At 43.6% G+C, this 19,059-nt stretch overlaps 1 protein-coding gene across 2 annotated transcripts in view; it reads left to right on the top strand.

Annotated features, from left to right (window-relative positions):
- Window positions 1-19,059, top strand: part of PTPRR (protein tyrosine phosphatase receptor type R) — a gene marked incomplete at its 5' end in the record, with an annotated part of 101,659 nt that overhangs the window by 12,844 nt on the left and 69,756 nt on the right. For both annotated transcript variants that reach the window (XM_081330352.1, XM_081330353.1), the window contains one exon: window positions 9,702-10,006. In XM_081330352.1, the coding sequence (XP_081186478.1) occupies window positions 9,702-10,006 (305 nt within the window). The remainder of the gene's footprint in view (window positions 1-9,701; window positions 10,007-19,059) is intronic.

The raw sequence follows: 19,059 nt of genomic DNA, 5'->3' as shown, positions 1-19,059 counted from the left end.
TCAAATAGATAAGACAATCAAAGCTTCAAGGCATCTATGAACAACTTCTGGAGGAAGGAATGCAGGACTGAAGATGGCTGTATGAAAACCAGAACCAATGACTGTGGCAGAATGAAGAGCTGACCAGAAAAGGAGAGGCTTGAGATTACAATCCTCAACTACTCTAGACAGTTGCTCCTCATGAGGAGACCACAAGATAGCAATCTCCAGTAGGTTTAGAGCTCTGGGAGATGAGGAAATAGTGCTTTTGCTTAAACCATAGTCAGCACCTTTGAAAAGATACTAAGTTTGAGTACTTCTTTTTCTAATCACTTTCAAAAATTGCATGTTAATTAAATTTTGCAGGACTGGGTGAGTTTCCTTCAATCTTTTATGAAAATTAGTTTTAACTACAAGGTTAAGAAATTAATTTTTTTAAATAAACAACAAAAGGGTTATTAAAAGTTTGATTTTAGAAAGGGTTGAATGGTTCAGTTCAAGCCGGGAATAAACAACATGTTGTTGTTGTTGTTGTTGTTGTTAGTTACGAAGTCGTGTCCGACCCATCGCGACCCTATGGACAATGTTCCTAAACATAAACAACATAGCAACTGCTTTAGAAAGAAGATTGCAGTTTATTGAAGAGGAGAGCCAGACAGAAAGATGGCTCTGGAAGAAAAGAGAGAGAGCACATGTAGGGAGTGGGTTTTTATACCCTCTGGGGCTTTTGAGGTTGTTTCCTGTTCCTGTTTGAGGCTTTGTACTTCCTGTGTGATGTATTTTGACCTGAGTCTCAGTGTGTCCCTTTGGCATCTGTGGGTTAATCCTATTATGTCCTGTTTTAGATTTTGGGTGTGATATGTAGGTTTTAGGTGTCTTTGTCTTCCTAAGCTTCTAGCTGGGGGCCTCCAACCCTCCTGGATTATTTACATCTACATTTCTATAGAGCTGGTTTCTGCTTGGGGGAGGGAGACTTGGGGCTTTAAGAAAACTACCATTGCCTGCATTGCCGCCGCCATTCCTGCCATCGCTGCCTCCACCACTGCCATTGCCAGCATCTCCACTGCCATTACCACCATCACTTCTGCCGCCCCACAAGGCTGGGCAGCCAGTGAGTGAACACTGCCTCATTGGGCCCCGCTAAGGCAGCTCCAGACACCCGGCTGCCCCCTCCTCCACTAGGTGGCTTTGTCACCACTGCCACCATTACCGCTGCTGCCCCATGAGGCTGGGCAGCCGGTGAGTGAATGCTGCCTCTTTGGGCCCTGCTGAGGCCAGCAAGCAGCCAAGGCAGCTCCAGACACCCAGCCACCCCTCGTCCTCTTCCTCTGTGCGTGGCTGGCTGGCCTGATGATGAGGGTGTGCTCCCACAAACAGAATGTCAAGACTTGGGCACAGTTGGGTTTTAACAGTTATGGGACCAGGTGCTCAGCTCAGCCTGGGACCCCTCCACTCCGGAGGCCCCGTGGTTGCCGGGGGGGACATGGGGAGTTGAGGAGGTCTCTGGTCCCCAGCCTGGCCATGTGAAGCAGCTAGAGTCTTTGAACCACCGCCCCGGAGAACAGCTTGGGTACCTGGCCCACATGTTGGGGAGGGAAACTGGTGGCACAGAAAGAGGCCAACCCTCAGGCATGCAACCACGATGATGCTGGCCCTGGCCTCAGCCGGGTGGCATGCTGGCTGCACTCAGGATGCCCAGAGTGAAGAATGGCCACAGTGGTAACCTATCTTTCACCTTCATGGCTGCAGATTTTCCCTCTGATCTGTCTGACACACCTGAAAAGGAGAGGGGTGGGAGCCTCTGGGTGGAGACCGCAAAAGGAGGAGAGGACCCTGGAGTGGGCAGCGTGGGGCCACGCAGTGGGATGATCAGCCGATTCCCCACCCGGCAGGTGGGATCACAGACTGGCCAAGGGCAGGGAAGCTGTTGTCCCTGGCTTTGGCTAGGTGGCATGCCGGCTGCTGGGCAGAGGCCGTGAAAGGAGAGGACCCTGGAGTGGGCAGCGTGGGGCCACACAGCAGGACAATTCACCGAATTTCCACCTGGCAGGTGGGATCACAGACCGGTTGAGGGCAGGAAAGCCATTGTCCCTAGCTTTGGCCAGGCAGCATGCTGGCCACCAAGCAAAGGTTGTGAAAGGAGAGGACCCCGGAGCAGGGAAGCTGTCATCATAGCACCAGGGGTCGTGTGTCTTCACTGAGGAGAATGGAGGAGGAGGGCTGGCCAGGGATGGGCTGGCATCAGGTGCAGTGCTGCTTGCAAGGGGAATCTGACCAGCCCCAGCCTGGAGGGGGAGAGAGGCCAAGGGAGCCTGAAGGGAGGCAGGCACAGTGCTTGGGGGTAACCATTCTCCCCACTTTCCCCGTGCTCCTGCAGAAGGGCTGGCTAGCTTCGGCGTCACCTAGGCAGGCCTATCTGTGCATCTGATGGGCCCGGCCTTCCTTCCTTCCTTCCTTCCTTCCTTCCTTCCTTCCTTCCTTCCTTCCTTCCTTCCTTCCTTCCTTCCTTCCTTCCTTCCTTTCTTCTCCCTCCCCTCCTTCCTTCCTCTCTCTTTCTCTCTGCCTTTCTCCAAAGTGCAAACTTACATTTCCTTCCCCTGCTAGCCTTCTGCAAAGCGCACAAATGGACGCCACATCCAACTTGTCTTCTCCAAACTCACGCCCACCATTGCTTCCAAAGGCCATCTGCTCGCTCACTCGCTCTGTCACTGCACTCCTACCGAAACCTGCTTTTATACTGGTTCCCCTCCTCCCACCCAGCTCTCACAGCTGTTACCACAAGAGCACTGCTGAATTCAGTTTTCCTGCCCTCTCCAGTTCCCACTACTCAGGTGCACATGGAGAGGGGGAGGGGCCATCCCTCTGGCCCGTGTGCCAACAGAAAAGGCCATAGGTTCACCACCACAGTTCTAGTGGCTTCAGTCGCGGGATTCAAATATGTGAACAACCGGTTCTCTGTGTGGATGCCACTTCCAGAAGTCCATTCTGGGCCTGGGCAACAAAAAATTAGCTACCGGTTCTGACGAAGTGGTGTGAACCAACTGAATCCCAACACTGAGTGGCTTGCCCTGTCAGTGTGGGTAGGAGTGGTCTTCTTGGAGGTTTTTTAGTTGGGGTGTTTATTGTTAGCTTGCTTGGCAGTTCTTTGATTGGGATATTGTTTGCTTCTTGATTGTTGGTCTGATGTTATTCTTGTATGTCAATCAATGCTCATCTGCATATTGATTCTGGTAGGGAGGTGTTTTGGGTTTTTTTGGATTATTGATTGTCTCTTTTGCACAGTATGTAGATGTTGTTTATCTCTGTGTCTATTGATGGCCATAATTTCTCTAAGCATTACATCGTAATTACACTTATTTTCCACAGAAATATTACTTTTTGGTTACTGCTGAGGTATGTGCAGCATTACAGTCAAAGGAAGCTGAAATGACCTGCATATGTTTTTCAAGGTTAACAATATTTGTTATGCTTGTGTTTGATCATCATGATATATGTCAGATCTGATTACTTTGATGAAAATACTTGGCCTTTTGCTGCCTCAACTGGAAGTATCACCATATTCTGTAATGGCTAATGCAATATGTAGAATTATCAATCATTGTTGAATTGGTTAGAATTTTATTTTTAAAAAGTTATAGAACTTTTTTAAGGTAATGTATGTCAACAAGTAATGGAAAACCACTATCTGTTTCCCTATGTATAATATTTCCTTATAGACTAGAATACTAATTTGCAACATCTAAGTTCTATGATTTTGAAACTATTTGAACATCTCATAAACATAATGAAATAGTCAAAATGATTTTTTTTCTTCTCTATTGATCCTTTCATTCCATAAATTAATATGTAACCTAATGTTTGGAGACTGTTACTTTTTCAGTCAATCAATTAGTTCTCTTTGTTTTCCCAAGATTGATGCTTTATTCCATAGTTACTCATTTCTGCCTTATTGGGCCTGATCCATTATTTAGCAGCAGGATGTTCCAGAGTTCAGGAGAGTCTAATTTTCGGGAAGAATTATTGTTATGATAGCATCATCTATCTATGGGTCACGTTTTTACTTCAATGAATGGAAATTCATAGTGTGGCTGAATGTTTAATAATATCTAGTTCTGTCTTGTTTATTTCAGAATCTAGATGTAATTCCAAAGCCTAAAATCATGTGTGTTCAAGAGTACAAAAATTTCCATCTGAATTTGTCATTTCTTAATTTTCTCCTGGAATGTCATTTTCAGAATCAGAAGAGGTAGCATTGCTGAGATTTATTTCAAAACACTGTTTTAGAGTATAGAAATGTGTTTAGTACATTCCACTTGTAAGATATATCATATAGTAGTAATATTTAAAATAGGTCATAAACACAAACAAACAAACGCCGTTCAAGCCTCAATCGATCCCCGCTGCCTTACATACGGACTAGAACAACTTCACCCGACGCACATACTTGGAGGGGGAGAGCAAAAACAACTGACTGGCAAAACAACTGACTGTGTAGCCTTGCCTCCCCCCTCCGGAGCTCGGTGGCAACGGCAACAATGGCAGCAATTGACCGGGTCTAATACCTATTACCTAATCAATACCTAATTTTAATTAATATTGAGTCCCTTATTACTTTAACATCTTACTAACATCTTCCCCATTTGTAAATAATGGCTTACACGGACATGTTTATTAGCTACGAAGTCACTCTTTAATCAATGACTCGTCTCAAGTACTCCATCACTGCCTTATTCGCCCTTAGGGGTTCCCCCTCCTCCTGGATGCAACCCGCCTCACTTACCAATCTACCTCTTGATGAAGGGCCCAATTGTTGGGACCCAGAGAGATGGCTGGGCAGGGATAGGGGCCTCGGTTACAAACCTAATAAGAGGCCCCTGGTTAATTTTCTAGCTAAATTTTTTATGGGGTTAGGGAGAGGGGAGGGTTTAGAGTTTCGGTCAGATACCGGGAGGTGTCCACCAACCACTACTCAGGCAAGGCCTGAGATTGATCACGCTGAGAGGGAGCTTAGACTAGCTACACTCGGGGCCCCAAAGCGGAGTTTGGGATTACCTATTCCAACAACGGTAGGGAATGGCAGTAGGTGTCCGAACAGAGGACCGCATCAACATCCGGGAGTGCGTCCCCGCTATCTTCAAGCGGTGATGCACTCCGACCCTCTGGTTTCGCCCCGTGGTACCGGGAGCGAAGATAATCAACCACCTGAGCTCAGGTTTGTATATCTTAATGCCAGATCCATAGTCAATAAAGCTCCTCTCATCCGAGATTTAGTTGAGAGTGAACATGCGGATCTGGCCTGCATTACGGAAACCTGGTTAGGACCTGAGGGTGGTGTCCCTTTGGTAGATCTTTGCCCACTAGGTTTCTGGGTGCTACACAGGTCTCGGGCTCTGGGAAGAGGCGGGGGAGTGGCGGTAGCGGTGAGGGAGAACCTGTATCCGCGAGAGGCCACTGTTGTCCAAATAGCCGGGTGTGAGTCTCTCCACCTTAGATGTGGCCCTAAGGCTCAGTTGGGCTTGCTGCTAGTGTACCTTTCACCTAGTCGCGTAGCAGCAGCCCTGCCCGAGCTTCTTGTCATCCTCTCGGGACTGATGGTTGAGTTCCCCAAAATTATGATCTTGGGTGACTTCAACTTACCATCCCTGGGGAGATCATCTGAGTTGGCTCAGGAGTTCATGGCTTCCATGATGGCCATGGACCTGACGCAGATAATCCAGGGCCCAACTCATGTAGGAGGACACATGCTCGATTTGATTTTCCTATCTGGACAGTGGTTAGATTATCTGGGTGGGGGCTCTCCAATTGTTACGCCCCTGTCATGGACAGATCATCATCTCCTGCGGCTGACCTTCCGCTTTGCCACTCCCCATCGTGGGGTTACTGAACCAATGAAATGGTACCGCCCCAGGCGGCTTATGGACCCTGGGCGGTTCCAAACAGCGCTTGGCCCCCCACCTGCCTCCTTTGCTCATAGCTCGGCCAGTGCCATGGTGGAAGCCTGGGAAAAGGCAGCCACAGAAGCACTCGACCGAGTTGTACCCATGCGGCCCCTGACCCGTTGCAGATCCCAGTGGGCTCCATGGTTTTCTATGGAGCTCCGGGAGATGAAACGGCAGAGACGGGACCTAGAGAGCTGTTGGAGATCCAGCCGATCCGAATCCGACCGATCGCGACTAAGGTCCTTTACGAGGTCTTATCTCACAGCGCTAAGGAGGGCAAGGTCTAATTACTTTGCTGCCCTTATCGCGTCCGCAGATAATCGCCCGACCGCCCTGTTTAGGGTTACCCGCTCCCTCCTTAATCTAGAGGTGAAGGAGGATCCCTTGCAGGGTCGTGCTGAGGAATTTAGCCAACATCTGCTGGACAAAATCGCTCAGATCCGGACCAGTCTGGATTCCAACTGGGCAGAGTCTGACGATGAGAACATGGACAGTCTTGTTGATGTTATCTGGGAAGAGTTCGATCCTGTGACTCTGGACGAGGTAGAAAGGATCATGAGGAAGCTAAGCTCCACTACATCCTTATTGGACCCGTGCCCCTCCTGGCTGGTTTATTCGGCTCTGGATGGGACACGAGGCTGGATCCATGCAGTGGTAACTGCTTCATTGAAGGAGGGCAGTTTCCCCGCAGCCTTGAAAGAAGCAGTGGTGAGACCCCTCCTCAAAAAGCCTTCCCTGGACCCAGCTGTTTTAAACAACTTTCGCCCGGTCTCCAACCTTCGCTTTCTTGCGAAGGTTGTTGAGAGCGTAGTGGCGCATCAGCTTCCTCTGTTCCTAGAAGATACTGATTATCTAGACCCGTACCAATCGGGTTTCAGGCCCGGACACAGCACGGAGATGGCATTGGTCGCTCTGATGAATGATCTCTGGCGGGCTCGGGACAGGGGTCATTCCTCTGTCCTGGTCCTATTAGACCTCTCTGCGGCTTTTGATACCATCGACCATGGTATCTTACTTCGGCATCTCAAGAGATTGGGAGTGGGAGGCACTGTTCTTCAGTGGTTCTCCTCCTACCTTCTGGAACGTTCACAGTGGGTGTTGGCGGGTGACCAGAGATCGACCCCGAGGCCTCTCATTTATGGAGTTCCTCAGGGGTCGGTCCTCTCACCTCTCCTGTTTAACATCTATATGAAGCCGCTAGGTGAGATCATCTGTGGTTTTGGAGTGGGTTATCATCAGTATGCTGATGACACCCAGCTTTTCATCTCGACCCCAAACCACATCAGTGATGCCCTTGACGTGATGTCCCGTTGCCTGGAAGCGGTCCGGGAATGGATGGGGAGGAACAGGCTTCAACTCAACCCGGACAAGACTGAATGGCTGTACATACCGGCATGTCAGGATATTCAGAGTATTCCATCCCTTAATATTGGGGGCGAGTTACTGCCCCCCGTAGATAGAGCTCGCAACCTGGGTGTCCTCCTAGATTCACAGCTCTCCTTAGAAGATCACATAGGAGCTGTGACTAGGGGGGCTTTCACTCAGGTTCGTCTGGTGCGCCAGCTACGACCCTATCTGGACCTGGATGCCTTACGTACAGTCACCCATGCACTTGTGACCTCTCGTCTTGACTACTGCAACGCTCTTTACATGGGGATGCCCTTGAGAATCACTCGGAAGCTTCAGCTGGTACAGAGTGCAGCTGCACGGACGCTTTTGGGGGCTCCCCGATACTCCCATATTACACCTCTGCTTCGTGAGCTGCACTGGCTTCCAGTTGCCTTCCGGGTGAAATTCAAGGTGCTAGTGATGACATACAAAGCCCTACATGGCATGGGTCCGGATTACCTACAGGAGCACCTACTGCCAGCATCAACACCCCTCCGTCCTGTGCGCTCCCACAGAGAGGGCCTCCTCAGGGTGCCACCGGTCAGAGAATGCCGGCTGGTGACCCCCAGGGGGAGAGCATTCTCGGTGGGTGCGCCAATCCTCTGGAACTGCTTACCAGCCGAAATCCAGATGGCCCCCGACCTTCGCACCTTTCGGCGAGATTTAAAAACCTATCTATTCCAGCAAGCCGGCCTGGCCTGATAGATTTGGGGTTTTATTTGTAGATCTGGGGTTTTATTTGTTTTATTGTTGGTTTATTGTATACTTACTTTGCTCTGTACACCGCCCTGAGTCCTCCGGGAGAAGGGCGGTATATAAAACGAATAAATAAATAAATAAATAAATAAAAGAAAATTAGCAGATAGAAAAATTAAAAAATGTAGACATAGGGATGCAGATAGATCAGAGAGGTAGCACATCTATATATCTGCAAAGAGACATATATAAGTAGTTGCTCTCCCAGAACACACACATACTCACACAGACATAATTTACATACACACAACTTCTTCTCTGTCTTATACTCCATATGCACAAAAGTCTTCAGATTTAGTGACGAAAGTGCTGTGTTCTTTGTAGCATTGGTGGTGGCAGCACAGTGGTTTACAACCCCTTGAAGAAAGAATGATTTACTAGGGCTTTTCTTTGCCATCTAAGATGTGATCACACTTCAGCCATAGCCACACCATGGCTTCATTTTTGTTTTTTTTATTTTAATTCCATTTATATCCCGCCCTTCTCCGAAGACTCAGGGTGGCTTACAAGCTTAGCAGTAGCCTTCATTCTACGTATATGCCTGCTTATTAGGGCTTTCACACACACCCCCCAAGCGGCATTATTACAAAGTCAGCTTAATTGCTCCCAACAATCTGGGTCCTCATTTTACCTACCTCGGAAGGATGGAAGGCTGAGTCAACCTTGAGCCTGGTGGGATGCGAACCTGCACTAATTGCAGGCAGCTGGTGTTACTTAAGGAGGCATTAGCCCACTGCTCCACCAAGCAGAAAGAACGAGTCTTGGAGGCTCTTGCTTCTTTTTTCTCCCACCCAAGCACAGCACAATTGAAGGTGGTACCACAAGAATGATGGGAAGATCCCCTTGGTCTTCCTCACTGCCTAGCTTTCTCCACCATGTATTTACAGATAGCAATCAATTACAGTGATTGTTACTGCTGCTGCCCATTTCTCACTTCTTCTATCACGGCTTTGTTGGCCATGCCCACATCCTTCTGCTAAAGTGTGAAGCAAGTCCTGTATCTCTGTGGAGGAAAAGAAATGTGGCTGAACAAAGAGTAAGAAGTCAAATTTATTACAGCATTGGTTTTTCTAGTTTACTTAGGAGAAATTTAGATAATGGTACCTAGTTTGTACCCTTTGCACATTTACACGACCTAGAATGAAATTGTTTATTGAAATACCCACTTGGTAGAATTTTGCAATCTCCTTTGTATGTTTAAAAGAAATGTACGGGAAATCATACATTACGTACAGTTGTGCGTTATCTGCATATAACTAAGGATATGGTGCACAAAACTGCACAAGGCACTTGGCAAAATATGAATATTATAAAATGTGCACATAAAAATGTTTACATAAAATTGGCATTTAAATGCATGAAAATATACTTTTAATAAAAAATATAAAACTGAAAAGTTAAGTATCACTAAATTGACCACCAATTGGTCATATGCATTCATTCCTAATTTTAGGCTACATTATGTCTGAGACCTGACTTATTAAACATTAACCAATGTTGCTTATATCTCATAATGGTAATGTTGTAGTAATTGAATGACCACATATTTTTCTTCCTTTCTATGAAGAATAATTTAATATCATAGCCTGAAGTGTTTTTGCTCAATTTTAAGGGGTTTTCTTCTTTTTTCTTAAATAGGATGTTTTTCAGGAGACAGTGGACATTTTTTGGCAGTTCATCAGAGGAAGAATTGGAAGCCAATGTTCATTTATCATCATGTGCAAAGTATTGAGAAAAGTTTGGACACCAGTGATCAGAAGAATTATGGGAAAAAATTCCACTTGCCTTCCCATGTAAAAATAGGCAAATTGCACCCTGCAATTATAGTTAAATCAGCATTCTCCAGACCAGCATTTGACCCAAGTCTCAATCTCCTAGCTATGACCGGAGAACACCAGGAAGTGGAAAACCTGCCCATCCCAGCAGCTAATGTGATCACTATGGTAAGATCCTTTACTCTTCTAAGGCACTTTAGTTTCTTAATCATAGCTCAGCTTAGGAATGTTTAGTCCCAACTTTCTGAGACAGCTACTCAGCAGATGTACAAGAATAGGTATTCCTGGAATTCTCAAGCAGTGTAGGAAACATTGTCTGAACATGTATGAATAGTAACAAGTTGAGAAAGCCAACTTTACTGTGCTATTGGTTTCCAGAATTCTAATGGAAACTTGCTGTGAGGAATATTTTTGAGGAAAGCTAGTCCTGAATTTTCTGCCCCCCACCCCACATAATTCAGGAACTGGCAACTGATTTATTCTGAAGTCAAAAAAACCTCTCCAAAGTATATAGTGGACATGGTCAAAGATAAAGTGAATGAAATCCAAATTTGGCCCTTTTTATTATTACATATTTTGGTTGTTAAGGAAACTCATTCCCTACTACAAAAAGAAAGAAAGAAAGAAAGAAAGAAAGAAAGAAAGAAAGAAAGAAAGAAAGAAAGAAAGAAAGAAAGAAAGAAAGAAAGAAAGAAAGAAAGAAAGAAAAGGGAGATGGATGCATTAGGTCCCCAATAAGTTTAATGTTTAAAAGAAAAAGTAAATTAATTTGGCTCCATTTTGGTGGTGTATTCGTGGAGGTTCTCAACTGCTGTATTAAATATTTCAATAAAATAATGTAGAACTCTTGTTAGTATAGTCCTTGATGAATTGCTTGAAGAGACCATTTGTGAATGTGAACTAAGGCTTTGCTTGTAGGCTAGAGATGAGATCCTATCTACCCCATCTTATCCTATCCTAAACAATATCCATTTAGCTTAATATATTTGCATTAATTATACCAATCTCTGTGTCTTGAGAGTAGTGTGAAAGTCCCTTGCCATGGTTTTAATGTTTCCCAGGTGAATTATTTTATATAATTACTACCTGAAGCCCAAAGTCAGCATATCTCCATTAAATACTTAGCAGGAAACCTGAATTTCTCTTTTTAATGCTTTTGCAAAAAACAGTGACTGTGATTAAAACAACTCCAACCGAGAATCATATCAGCAATGTGTCTGGGCACAAGACTGTGAATTAGGAACCCAGAGAGGATCATTTATAGTAGTGTACACAGCCTTCTATCAGTATGTATCTGTGGGCCACTGTTCTTTTTGCCTTGCTTCCCTTGGATGGAGATAAAGCTTAATTATAGGGAGGTCAGCTGCGATCTGGCTAAAAGTGCCTCTGGGAAGTCTTAAGATAACTTTTATCAATGGGGTTTCTCCCATATTCAGGAGAAGCTTCCAACCTTCAGGCACTTTTAATAAATTTGGTTTGAGAGCTGAATTTTTTTCTGTGCATCGAAAATAACCTCTGTTTAAAGCTTTTATAGAATCAATACACCATTATTCCTGCAAAAGGAAAGCTCTACTATTCACTTCTTTCTCATTCTGGTTTGGTATTTTTGGGAGAATGGAAATAACTGTTTTTCCTTTCACCGTTTGTTTTACAGGAACTGTTCATGAAAGAGCTCTTTCCTCCAAGATCTTTTGGAGGATTATATTGTTTTCTATCATTGTCAATGTAGGACAAGGCAGGGAGTGTGCAACCTTGTGATGTCTCACACCCATAGTGGGCAAAGCAAGGTCATAGAGCAAGCAGGGCTGCAACATACTTATCAGGGGCTAGAATGTTGTCCCTTCTTCTGTTTGGTGGAGATATACATGAGGCATATTTTTTTTATGTCTTGCTTTTTCAGCCTCTCGGGGGAATGGGAAACTTAAATTCATTATGGTTAGATAAGAGCGTGGGTTGAAAGCTTTTCATTGATCTCTGAGGTTGCCTATTGTTCAACTGTATCCATAGAATTGGTTATCCTGTATTTCATAGAAAGATTTGTTCAAACATACGTATTTGCGTGTGCTTGTATGCATATGTGTAATAGATATTTTGTGTAATATATATATATATATATATATATATATATATATATATATATATATAACGTATGCGTGTGTATAAAGATAGTGAGGTTAGAAGATAGGTAGGTAGGTAGACAGATAGACAGACAGACAGACATTTTTTTAAAAAATTCCCTTCTCATCCTTATGTGTGGTGTGCCTTCCTCAATCCTGAGTCCTCTATCAGAGCCCTGGGAGTTTGAGAGTTCTGCACAGGATCTTAGTTGTTCATAGCACTGAACCCTTCTAGGCAGAGAGGTCGGATGTAATTCCTGAGATCTGTTGGAGCTACTCTCCTGGCTTAGGAGTCACAACCCTGATTGCTCCTACCACCATTGGGACCACTTTGGCCTTTACTTTCTACAACATCTCCAGTTCCTCCTTCAGGCCTGGAACTTCTTCAGTTTCTCATACTCCTTCCTGATATTGCTGTCATTTGGCTCTGCTACATCTATCACCACTGCTGGTTTTGGGGTTTTGTCTACTACATTGATATCTGGTTAATTGGCTAGCACCTGCCTGTCTATCTGGATCTGGAAATCCTATAGGTTCTTAGCCCTCTTATTTTCTATAACTTTTTGTGGGATCACACATTTCCAGATAGTTCACCTTAAGGCTTAAGCAGACTTCTGTGGCACTGCATGTTGGGGAATATATGCATCTATTATCCAGGGATTGAAGCATAGCCATTCCTTTTATATGTCGGCAAATTTTAACACTCTGGCTAGGGACCCCTCAAACAACAAAGTACAAAACAAGAAGCTGGGTCAACCGATCAGCATGCAGAGTGCACACCTCTGCAGTTGGAATTTGGGAGATGTTTGAGTCAGCCTGACTGCATCCCTCTACAACCTCCACTTGCCCATCAACCCCTTCACAGTGTAAGTATGTGGCGATGGCTATGGGCAGTTGTGGGCACCTCTAAATCAGCCTTCCCCTGAAAAGTTTGCTATGAGAATAAAATGAGAGGTTTGGTGGGATGGATAACGTACATATTGTTCTGAACCCATTGAGGAGAAGGATGGGATGATAAAAGAACAACCAGAGCAACCATAATATATTGGGAGCTTGTGCTTTGGGCCCAAAGGATTTTCAGTTGCTTTGCCTACTCAGAACAAAGTGTGGGGATTCCAAGGCTGATTAGAACCACAGGGCATGCTCGTGCTATCAAACTGAAGTGGGCAAGGGACAGGGGGAAGGTCTCAGATGAAGTGAAAGCCTTGGTTTTTGTCTTGAGACTTATTTCAACAAGGTCAGCATCAACCCAAGAAAACAATTAGAAAAGATGATGGTTGCTAAAGAATTACATTTCTTGAATATCTTATGACAGAATAGGGTTGCCTAAAAAATATTGTTCTTCTCTCTCGCATAGCCTTTTTTTAGAGAACATGATCCTGAATTCAGTTTAGGTTTTGATTTTTGAACAGGAGAAGTGGAGATGGAGGGCAATTGCTGTGAGTAAGAGTGAATTTTTTTGTTTTCAAAATAAAGCTTACAGGAGGCAGATCTTCTGTGCACTACACTTTCAAAGGCTAAGAGTTCCGTGGGTGTAATTAAGAAAATGAAATTGATTTGTGACTCTAGGAATAAAGGTTTTCTGCAAATGAACAGTCTCAGGATTTAGCCTGAGGGGTTTGTTTAGAGACAAATCCTCTTTCAAAGATTTTTATGGACCCTTGAAAGGTTTATAATTCAATAACACTTTTATCTACTATGTCTTATTTATTTATTTTCCTACTAAATAGCAACCACTAATGCAATTTCCCCCTTCATGGATTACTGCCTTGTCATGGCAAAGGGGCTTGCATAATTCAATGAAGCTATGAGCTATGCCGTGCAGGGCCACCCAAGACGGACAGGTCATAGCAGAAAGTTCTGACAAAACGTGATCCACTGGAGAAGGAAATGGCAACCCACTCCAGTATCTTTGCCATGAAAACCCTATGGACAGTACCAAAAGGCAAAATGATATGACGCTGGAAGATGAGCCCCTCAGGTCGGAAGGCGTCCAATATGCTACTGGGGAAGAGCAGAGGGCTAGTACTAGTAGCACCAGAAAGAATGAAGCGACTGGGCCAAAGCCAAAAGGACGCTCAGCTGTGGATGTGTCTGGTGGTGAAAGGAAAGTCCGATGCTGTAAAGATTTTTTCTCCATAGGAACCTGGAATGTAAGATCCATGAATCAAGGAAAGCTGGACGTGGTCAAACAAGAGATGACAAGACTAAACATCGACATCTTAGGTATCAGCAAACTAAAATGGACAGGAATGGGTGAATTTAATTCAGATGACCATCAGGTATACTACTGCGGGCAAGAATCCCTCAGAAGAAATGGAGTAGCCTTCATAGTCAATAAAAGAATAGGAAAAGCAATACTGGGATACAATCCTCAAAATGACAGAATGATCTCAGTTCGAATGCAAGGCAAACCATTCAATGATGTCCTTATCATCATGGGGGATTGGAATGCTAAAGTAGGAAGCCAAAAGATAACCGGAATAACAGGCAAGTTTGGCCTTGGAGTACAAAATGAAGCAGGGCACAGGCTGATAGAATTTTGTCAAGAGAATATGATGGTGATAGCAAACACTCTTTTCCAACAACCCAAGAGACGGCTCTACACATGGACATCACCAGACGGTCAACACAGAAATCAGATTGACTATGTGCTCTGTAGCCAAAGATGGAGAAGCTCTATACAGTCAGTAAAAACAAGACCAAAAGCTGACTGTGGCTCAGATCATGAGCTTCTCGTTGCAAAGTTTAGGCTTAAACTGAAGAAAGTAGGGAAAAGCACTAGGCCAGTCAGGTATGAATTAAATCATATCCCTGTTAAATATACAGTAGAGGTGACAAATAGATTTAAGGAATTAGATCTGATAGACAGAGTGCCTGAAGAACTATGGACAGAGGTTCGCAACATTGTACAACAGGTAGCAACCAAAACCATCCCAAAGAAAAAGAAATGCAAGAAAGCAAAATGGCTGTCTGAGGAAGCTTTGCAAATAGCTGAGGAAAGGAGGGAAGCGAAAGGCAAGGGAGAAAAAGGAAGATACGCCCAATTGAATGCAGAATTCCAGAGAATAGCTAGAAGAGATAAGAATGCCTTCTTAAATGAACAGTGCAAAGAAATAGAAGAAAACAATAGAATAGGGAGGACCAGAGATCTCTTCAAGAAAATTGGAGATATGAAGGGAACATTTCATGCAAAGATGGGCATGATAAAGGACCAAAAGGGCAGGGACCTAACAGAGGAAAAAGAGATTAAGATGAGATGGCAGAATTACACAAAGAACTATACAAGAATGAGCTTAATGTCCCTGATAATCACAATGAGGTGATCACTGACCTCGAGCCAGACATCCTAGAATGTGAAGTGAAGTGGGCCTTAGAAAAGCTGAGCAACAACAAAGCTAGTGGAGGTGACAGTATTCCAGCTGAGCTTTTCAAAATCTTAAAAGACGATGCAGTAAAAGTGCTACACTCAATTTGCCAGCAAAGTTGGAAAACTCAACAATGGCCACAGGATTGGAAAAGATCAGTTTACATTCCAATTCCAAAGAAAGGCAGTGGCAAAGAATGTTCAAACTATCACACCATTGCACTCATTTCACATGCTAGTAAAGTTATGCTTAAAATCCTACAAGCTAGACTCCAGCAGTATGTGGATCGAGAACTACCAGAAGTACAGGCAGGATTTCGAAGAGGCAGAGGAACTAGAGATCAAATTGCCAATGTACGCTGGATCATGGAGAAAGCTAGAGAGTTCCAGAAAAACATCTACTTCTGCTTCATTGACTATACTAAAGCCTTTGATTGTGTGGATCATAACAAACTGTGGCAAGTTCTTAAAGAGATGGGAGTACCAGACCATCTTATTTGTCTCTTGAGAAACCTATATGCGGGCCAAGAAGCAACAGTGAGAACTGGACATGGAACCACTGATTGGTTCAAAATTGGGAAAGGAGTCCGGCAAGGCTGTATACTGTCACCTTGCCTATTTAACTTATATGCAGAGCACATCATGAGAAAGGCAGGGCTAGATGAATCAAAAGTTGGAATTAAGATTGCCGGAAGAAATATCAACAACCTAAGATATGCAGATGTTACCACTCTAATGGCAGAAAGTGAAGAAGAACTAAAGACCCTCTTGTTGCAGGTAAAGAAGGAGAGTGCAAAACCTGGGTTGAAACTTAACATTAAGAAAACGCCTCCTTAAGTAACACCAACTGCCTGCAATTAGTGCAGGTTCTCATCCCACCAGGCTCAAGGTTGACTCAGCCTTCCATCCTTCCGAGGTAGGTAAAATGAGGACCCAGATTGTTGGGGGCAATAAGCTGACTTTGTAATAATGCCGCTTGGGGTGTGTGTGAAAGCCCTAACAAGCAGGCATATATATAGAATGAAGGCTACTGCTAAGCTTGTAAGCCGCCCTGAGTCTTCGGAGAAGGGCGGGATATAAATGTAATAAAAATAAAATAAATAAATAAAATAAATAGATGGGGAAGAAATGGAGGTAGTGACAGATTTTATTTTCCTGGGCTCCAAGATCACTGCAGATGGGGACTGTAGCCAAGAAATTAAAAGACGCTTGCTCCTGGGGAGGAAAGCCATGGCAAATCTAGATAGTACACTAAAAAGCAGAGACATCACCCTGTCAACAAAAGTGCGTATAGTCAAGACTATGGTCTTCCCAGTTGCAATGTATGGCAGTGAAAGTTGGACCATAAGAAAGGCTGAGCGCCAAAGAATTGAGGCCTTTGAACTATGGTGCTGGAGAAGACTCCTGCGAGTCCCTTGGACTTCAAGGTGATCAAACCGGTCAGTCCTAGAGGAGATCAACCCTGACTGCTCTTTAGAAGGCCAGATCCTGAAGCTAAAACTCAAATACTTTGGCCACCTAATGAGAAGGAAGGACTCATTGGAGAAGAGCCTAATGCTGGGAAAGATTGAGGGCAAGAGAAGAAGGGGACGACAGAGAATGAGGTGGCTGGATGGAGTCACTGAAGCAGTAGGCGTGAGCTTAAATGGACTCCAGAAGAAGGTAGAGGACAGGAAGGCCTGGAGGAACATTGTCCATAGGGTCACGATGGGTCGGTCACGATGGGTCGGACACGACTTCGCAGCTAACAACAACAATGCAATTTCAAATTCTTGAAGCATAATTTGATAATATTGAAATTACACATATTATGTTAATGTTTATATTGTGATTTTTAGATGTTACATTAATTTTAACATAAAACACAATGTGCTTTTTTCTAATTTCCTGTATGACTCAGTGTTTTCAGAAATGACTAAACCTAAGCATATGTACTATATACATTCTGATCACACTATCCCCTCTTAATGTTATAATTTTATGCAACCACAGAAAATGTATAAGTAGTAAATAAATAAAAAGCAAGAATTAAGTCCATTTTAGCTTCTATCAATGGTCTTTATTCCTTGAAACAGATCACATATAAAGTACTTATCAGTATTTGTAGAGTTTAAACTTCTTTTTTTAAGAATTTCTTTGCGTATATATGAGTAAGCGTATGCTTAAGCCATGTATCAAAACAAACACTCTTCTAAGAATATACGTTAGCATTCTTAGATATGTGAATTCCCGCCGCCGCCCCCCCCCCATTTTTAATAAACATTCTACTAGGTATACAAATTCATCTACTTGCTCTTATTATTTGCTGTTTGAGTAAATGTGTAGAAATTTACTTCATTTTCTTATCAAACAAAATTGAGTTGGGTTTTAATATATAATTTTTGATGCATACTTTTTCATCATATTATCTAACATTGCAAATTATTATTGGAGATTATTTAGGTTGAATGCCAGCAACATAGCACCATCAATGTACAACAGTACACCTAAACTAATATCCATTAGTTTTTGCATTCACTTACTGGCTTTTCTTACTTGCTATGAGAATAAATAGGGGAACAGTAATAGCATTGTTACATTCTTCACACACACATAAAGCAAATTTCATCCACAGCCTTTTTCACTTCACCATTCTAGCAAGCATCCTTTTTTCACATCTTGTATTAGCATAATTCCACAGATTCCATAGGCATTTCATAATATATTACTTTCCTTCTATTCCTATCACCTTCCACATTCTCTTTCTTTATGTTCCCTTTCCTTTCTTTCTGTTGGAAGACTCTTTTTTCTAATGTTTTTATACTCATACTTTCTCTTTTGAAGTCCAACTTTCAATGTCACTGTTTCACTTATTTCATTTTATTCCATGTCCATTTATTTTCGAGATCCATTCCAGACACTACCAAAAATGGTCTGTTCCATATTCAGAACTTCTTATAGTATTATAGTATTTACTATTTTAAAAAATACTATAAGGTTAATTTGTAAAAATATAAAGAAAAACAACATATGGTCTTAGGTGCTTTTAGGATAATCCAGAGTGCTTTTGTGTCTTAATGAAATTAAGAAATCTCTGTTCCTCATAAGTATCTTCTGTTGTTGGACAATTTCCATGATTCCAACATATTAAAATGATAAATAATGGCTAAAGCAGACATGTCAAACACAAGGCCCGGGGGCCAGATCCGGCCCGCGAAGTGCTTTCATGTGGCCCGCGAAGCCATCCTGGAAACAGTGAGGGAACGGCCCCCACTGCCTTGACCCTGGCCCAGAGACCCTCCTTCTGCCAGAGACCCTCAGATCTGTCCCAATCCTGCCCAGGCCCCCACAGGTACCCTTGATGTGAACAATGTAGAGCTGGCCACGCCCACCCAATAGGCCGTATGCACTCTAGCCACACCCACCCAGTAGGCCACACCCACCCTGGCCACACCCACCTGGCCCCTTGAGGGCAACCGCAATGCTGATGCGGCCCTCAATGAAATTGAGTTTGACACCCCTGGGCTAAAGTGTTTTAATATTTAAAAATTATACTATTTGGCTTTTCTACATTCAGAAATGGAGAAATTTAGAAATGAATTCACAAGCTCTTCTTTCAGGTTTGCACATATTTTTTGACTGCCATAACTGAACAGATTTTTTGGCTCATGTAACTTATATGTGAGTCACCAAATCATCAGTTATTTTAAGCAAGAAGCTTCATCATTTTCCTGAGATTAAATCAGTGCCCATTTGAT

The sequence above is a fragment of the Vipera berus genome (genome assembly GCF_964194415.1).
Source record: "Vipera berus genome assembly, chromosome: 6".
Classification (NCBI taxonomy): Eukaryota; Metazoa; Chordata; class Lepidosauria; order Squamata; family Viperidae; genus Vipera; species Vipera berus.
The sequence above is the reverse complement of the archived record's forward strand: the minus strand, read 5'-3'. Positions and strand labels throughout refer to the sequence as shown.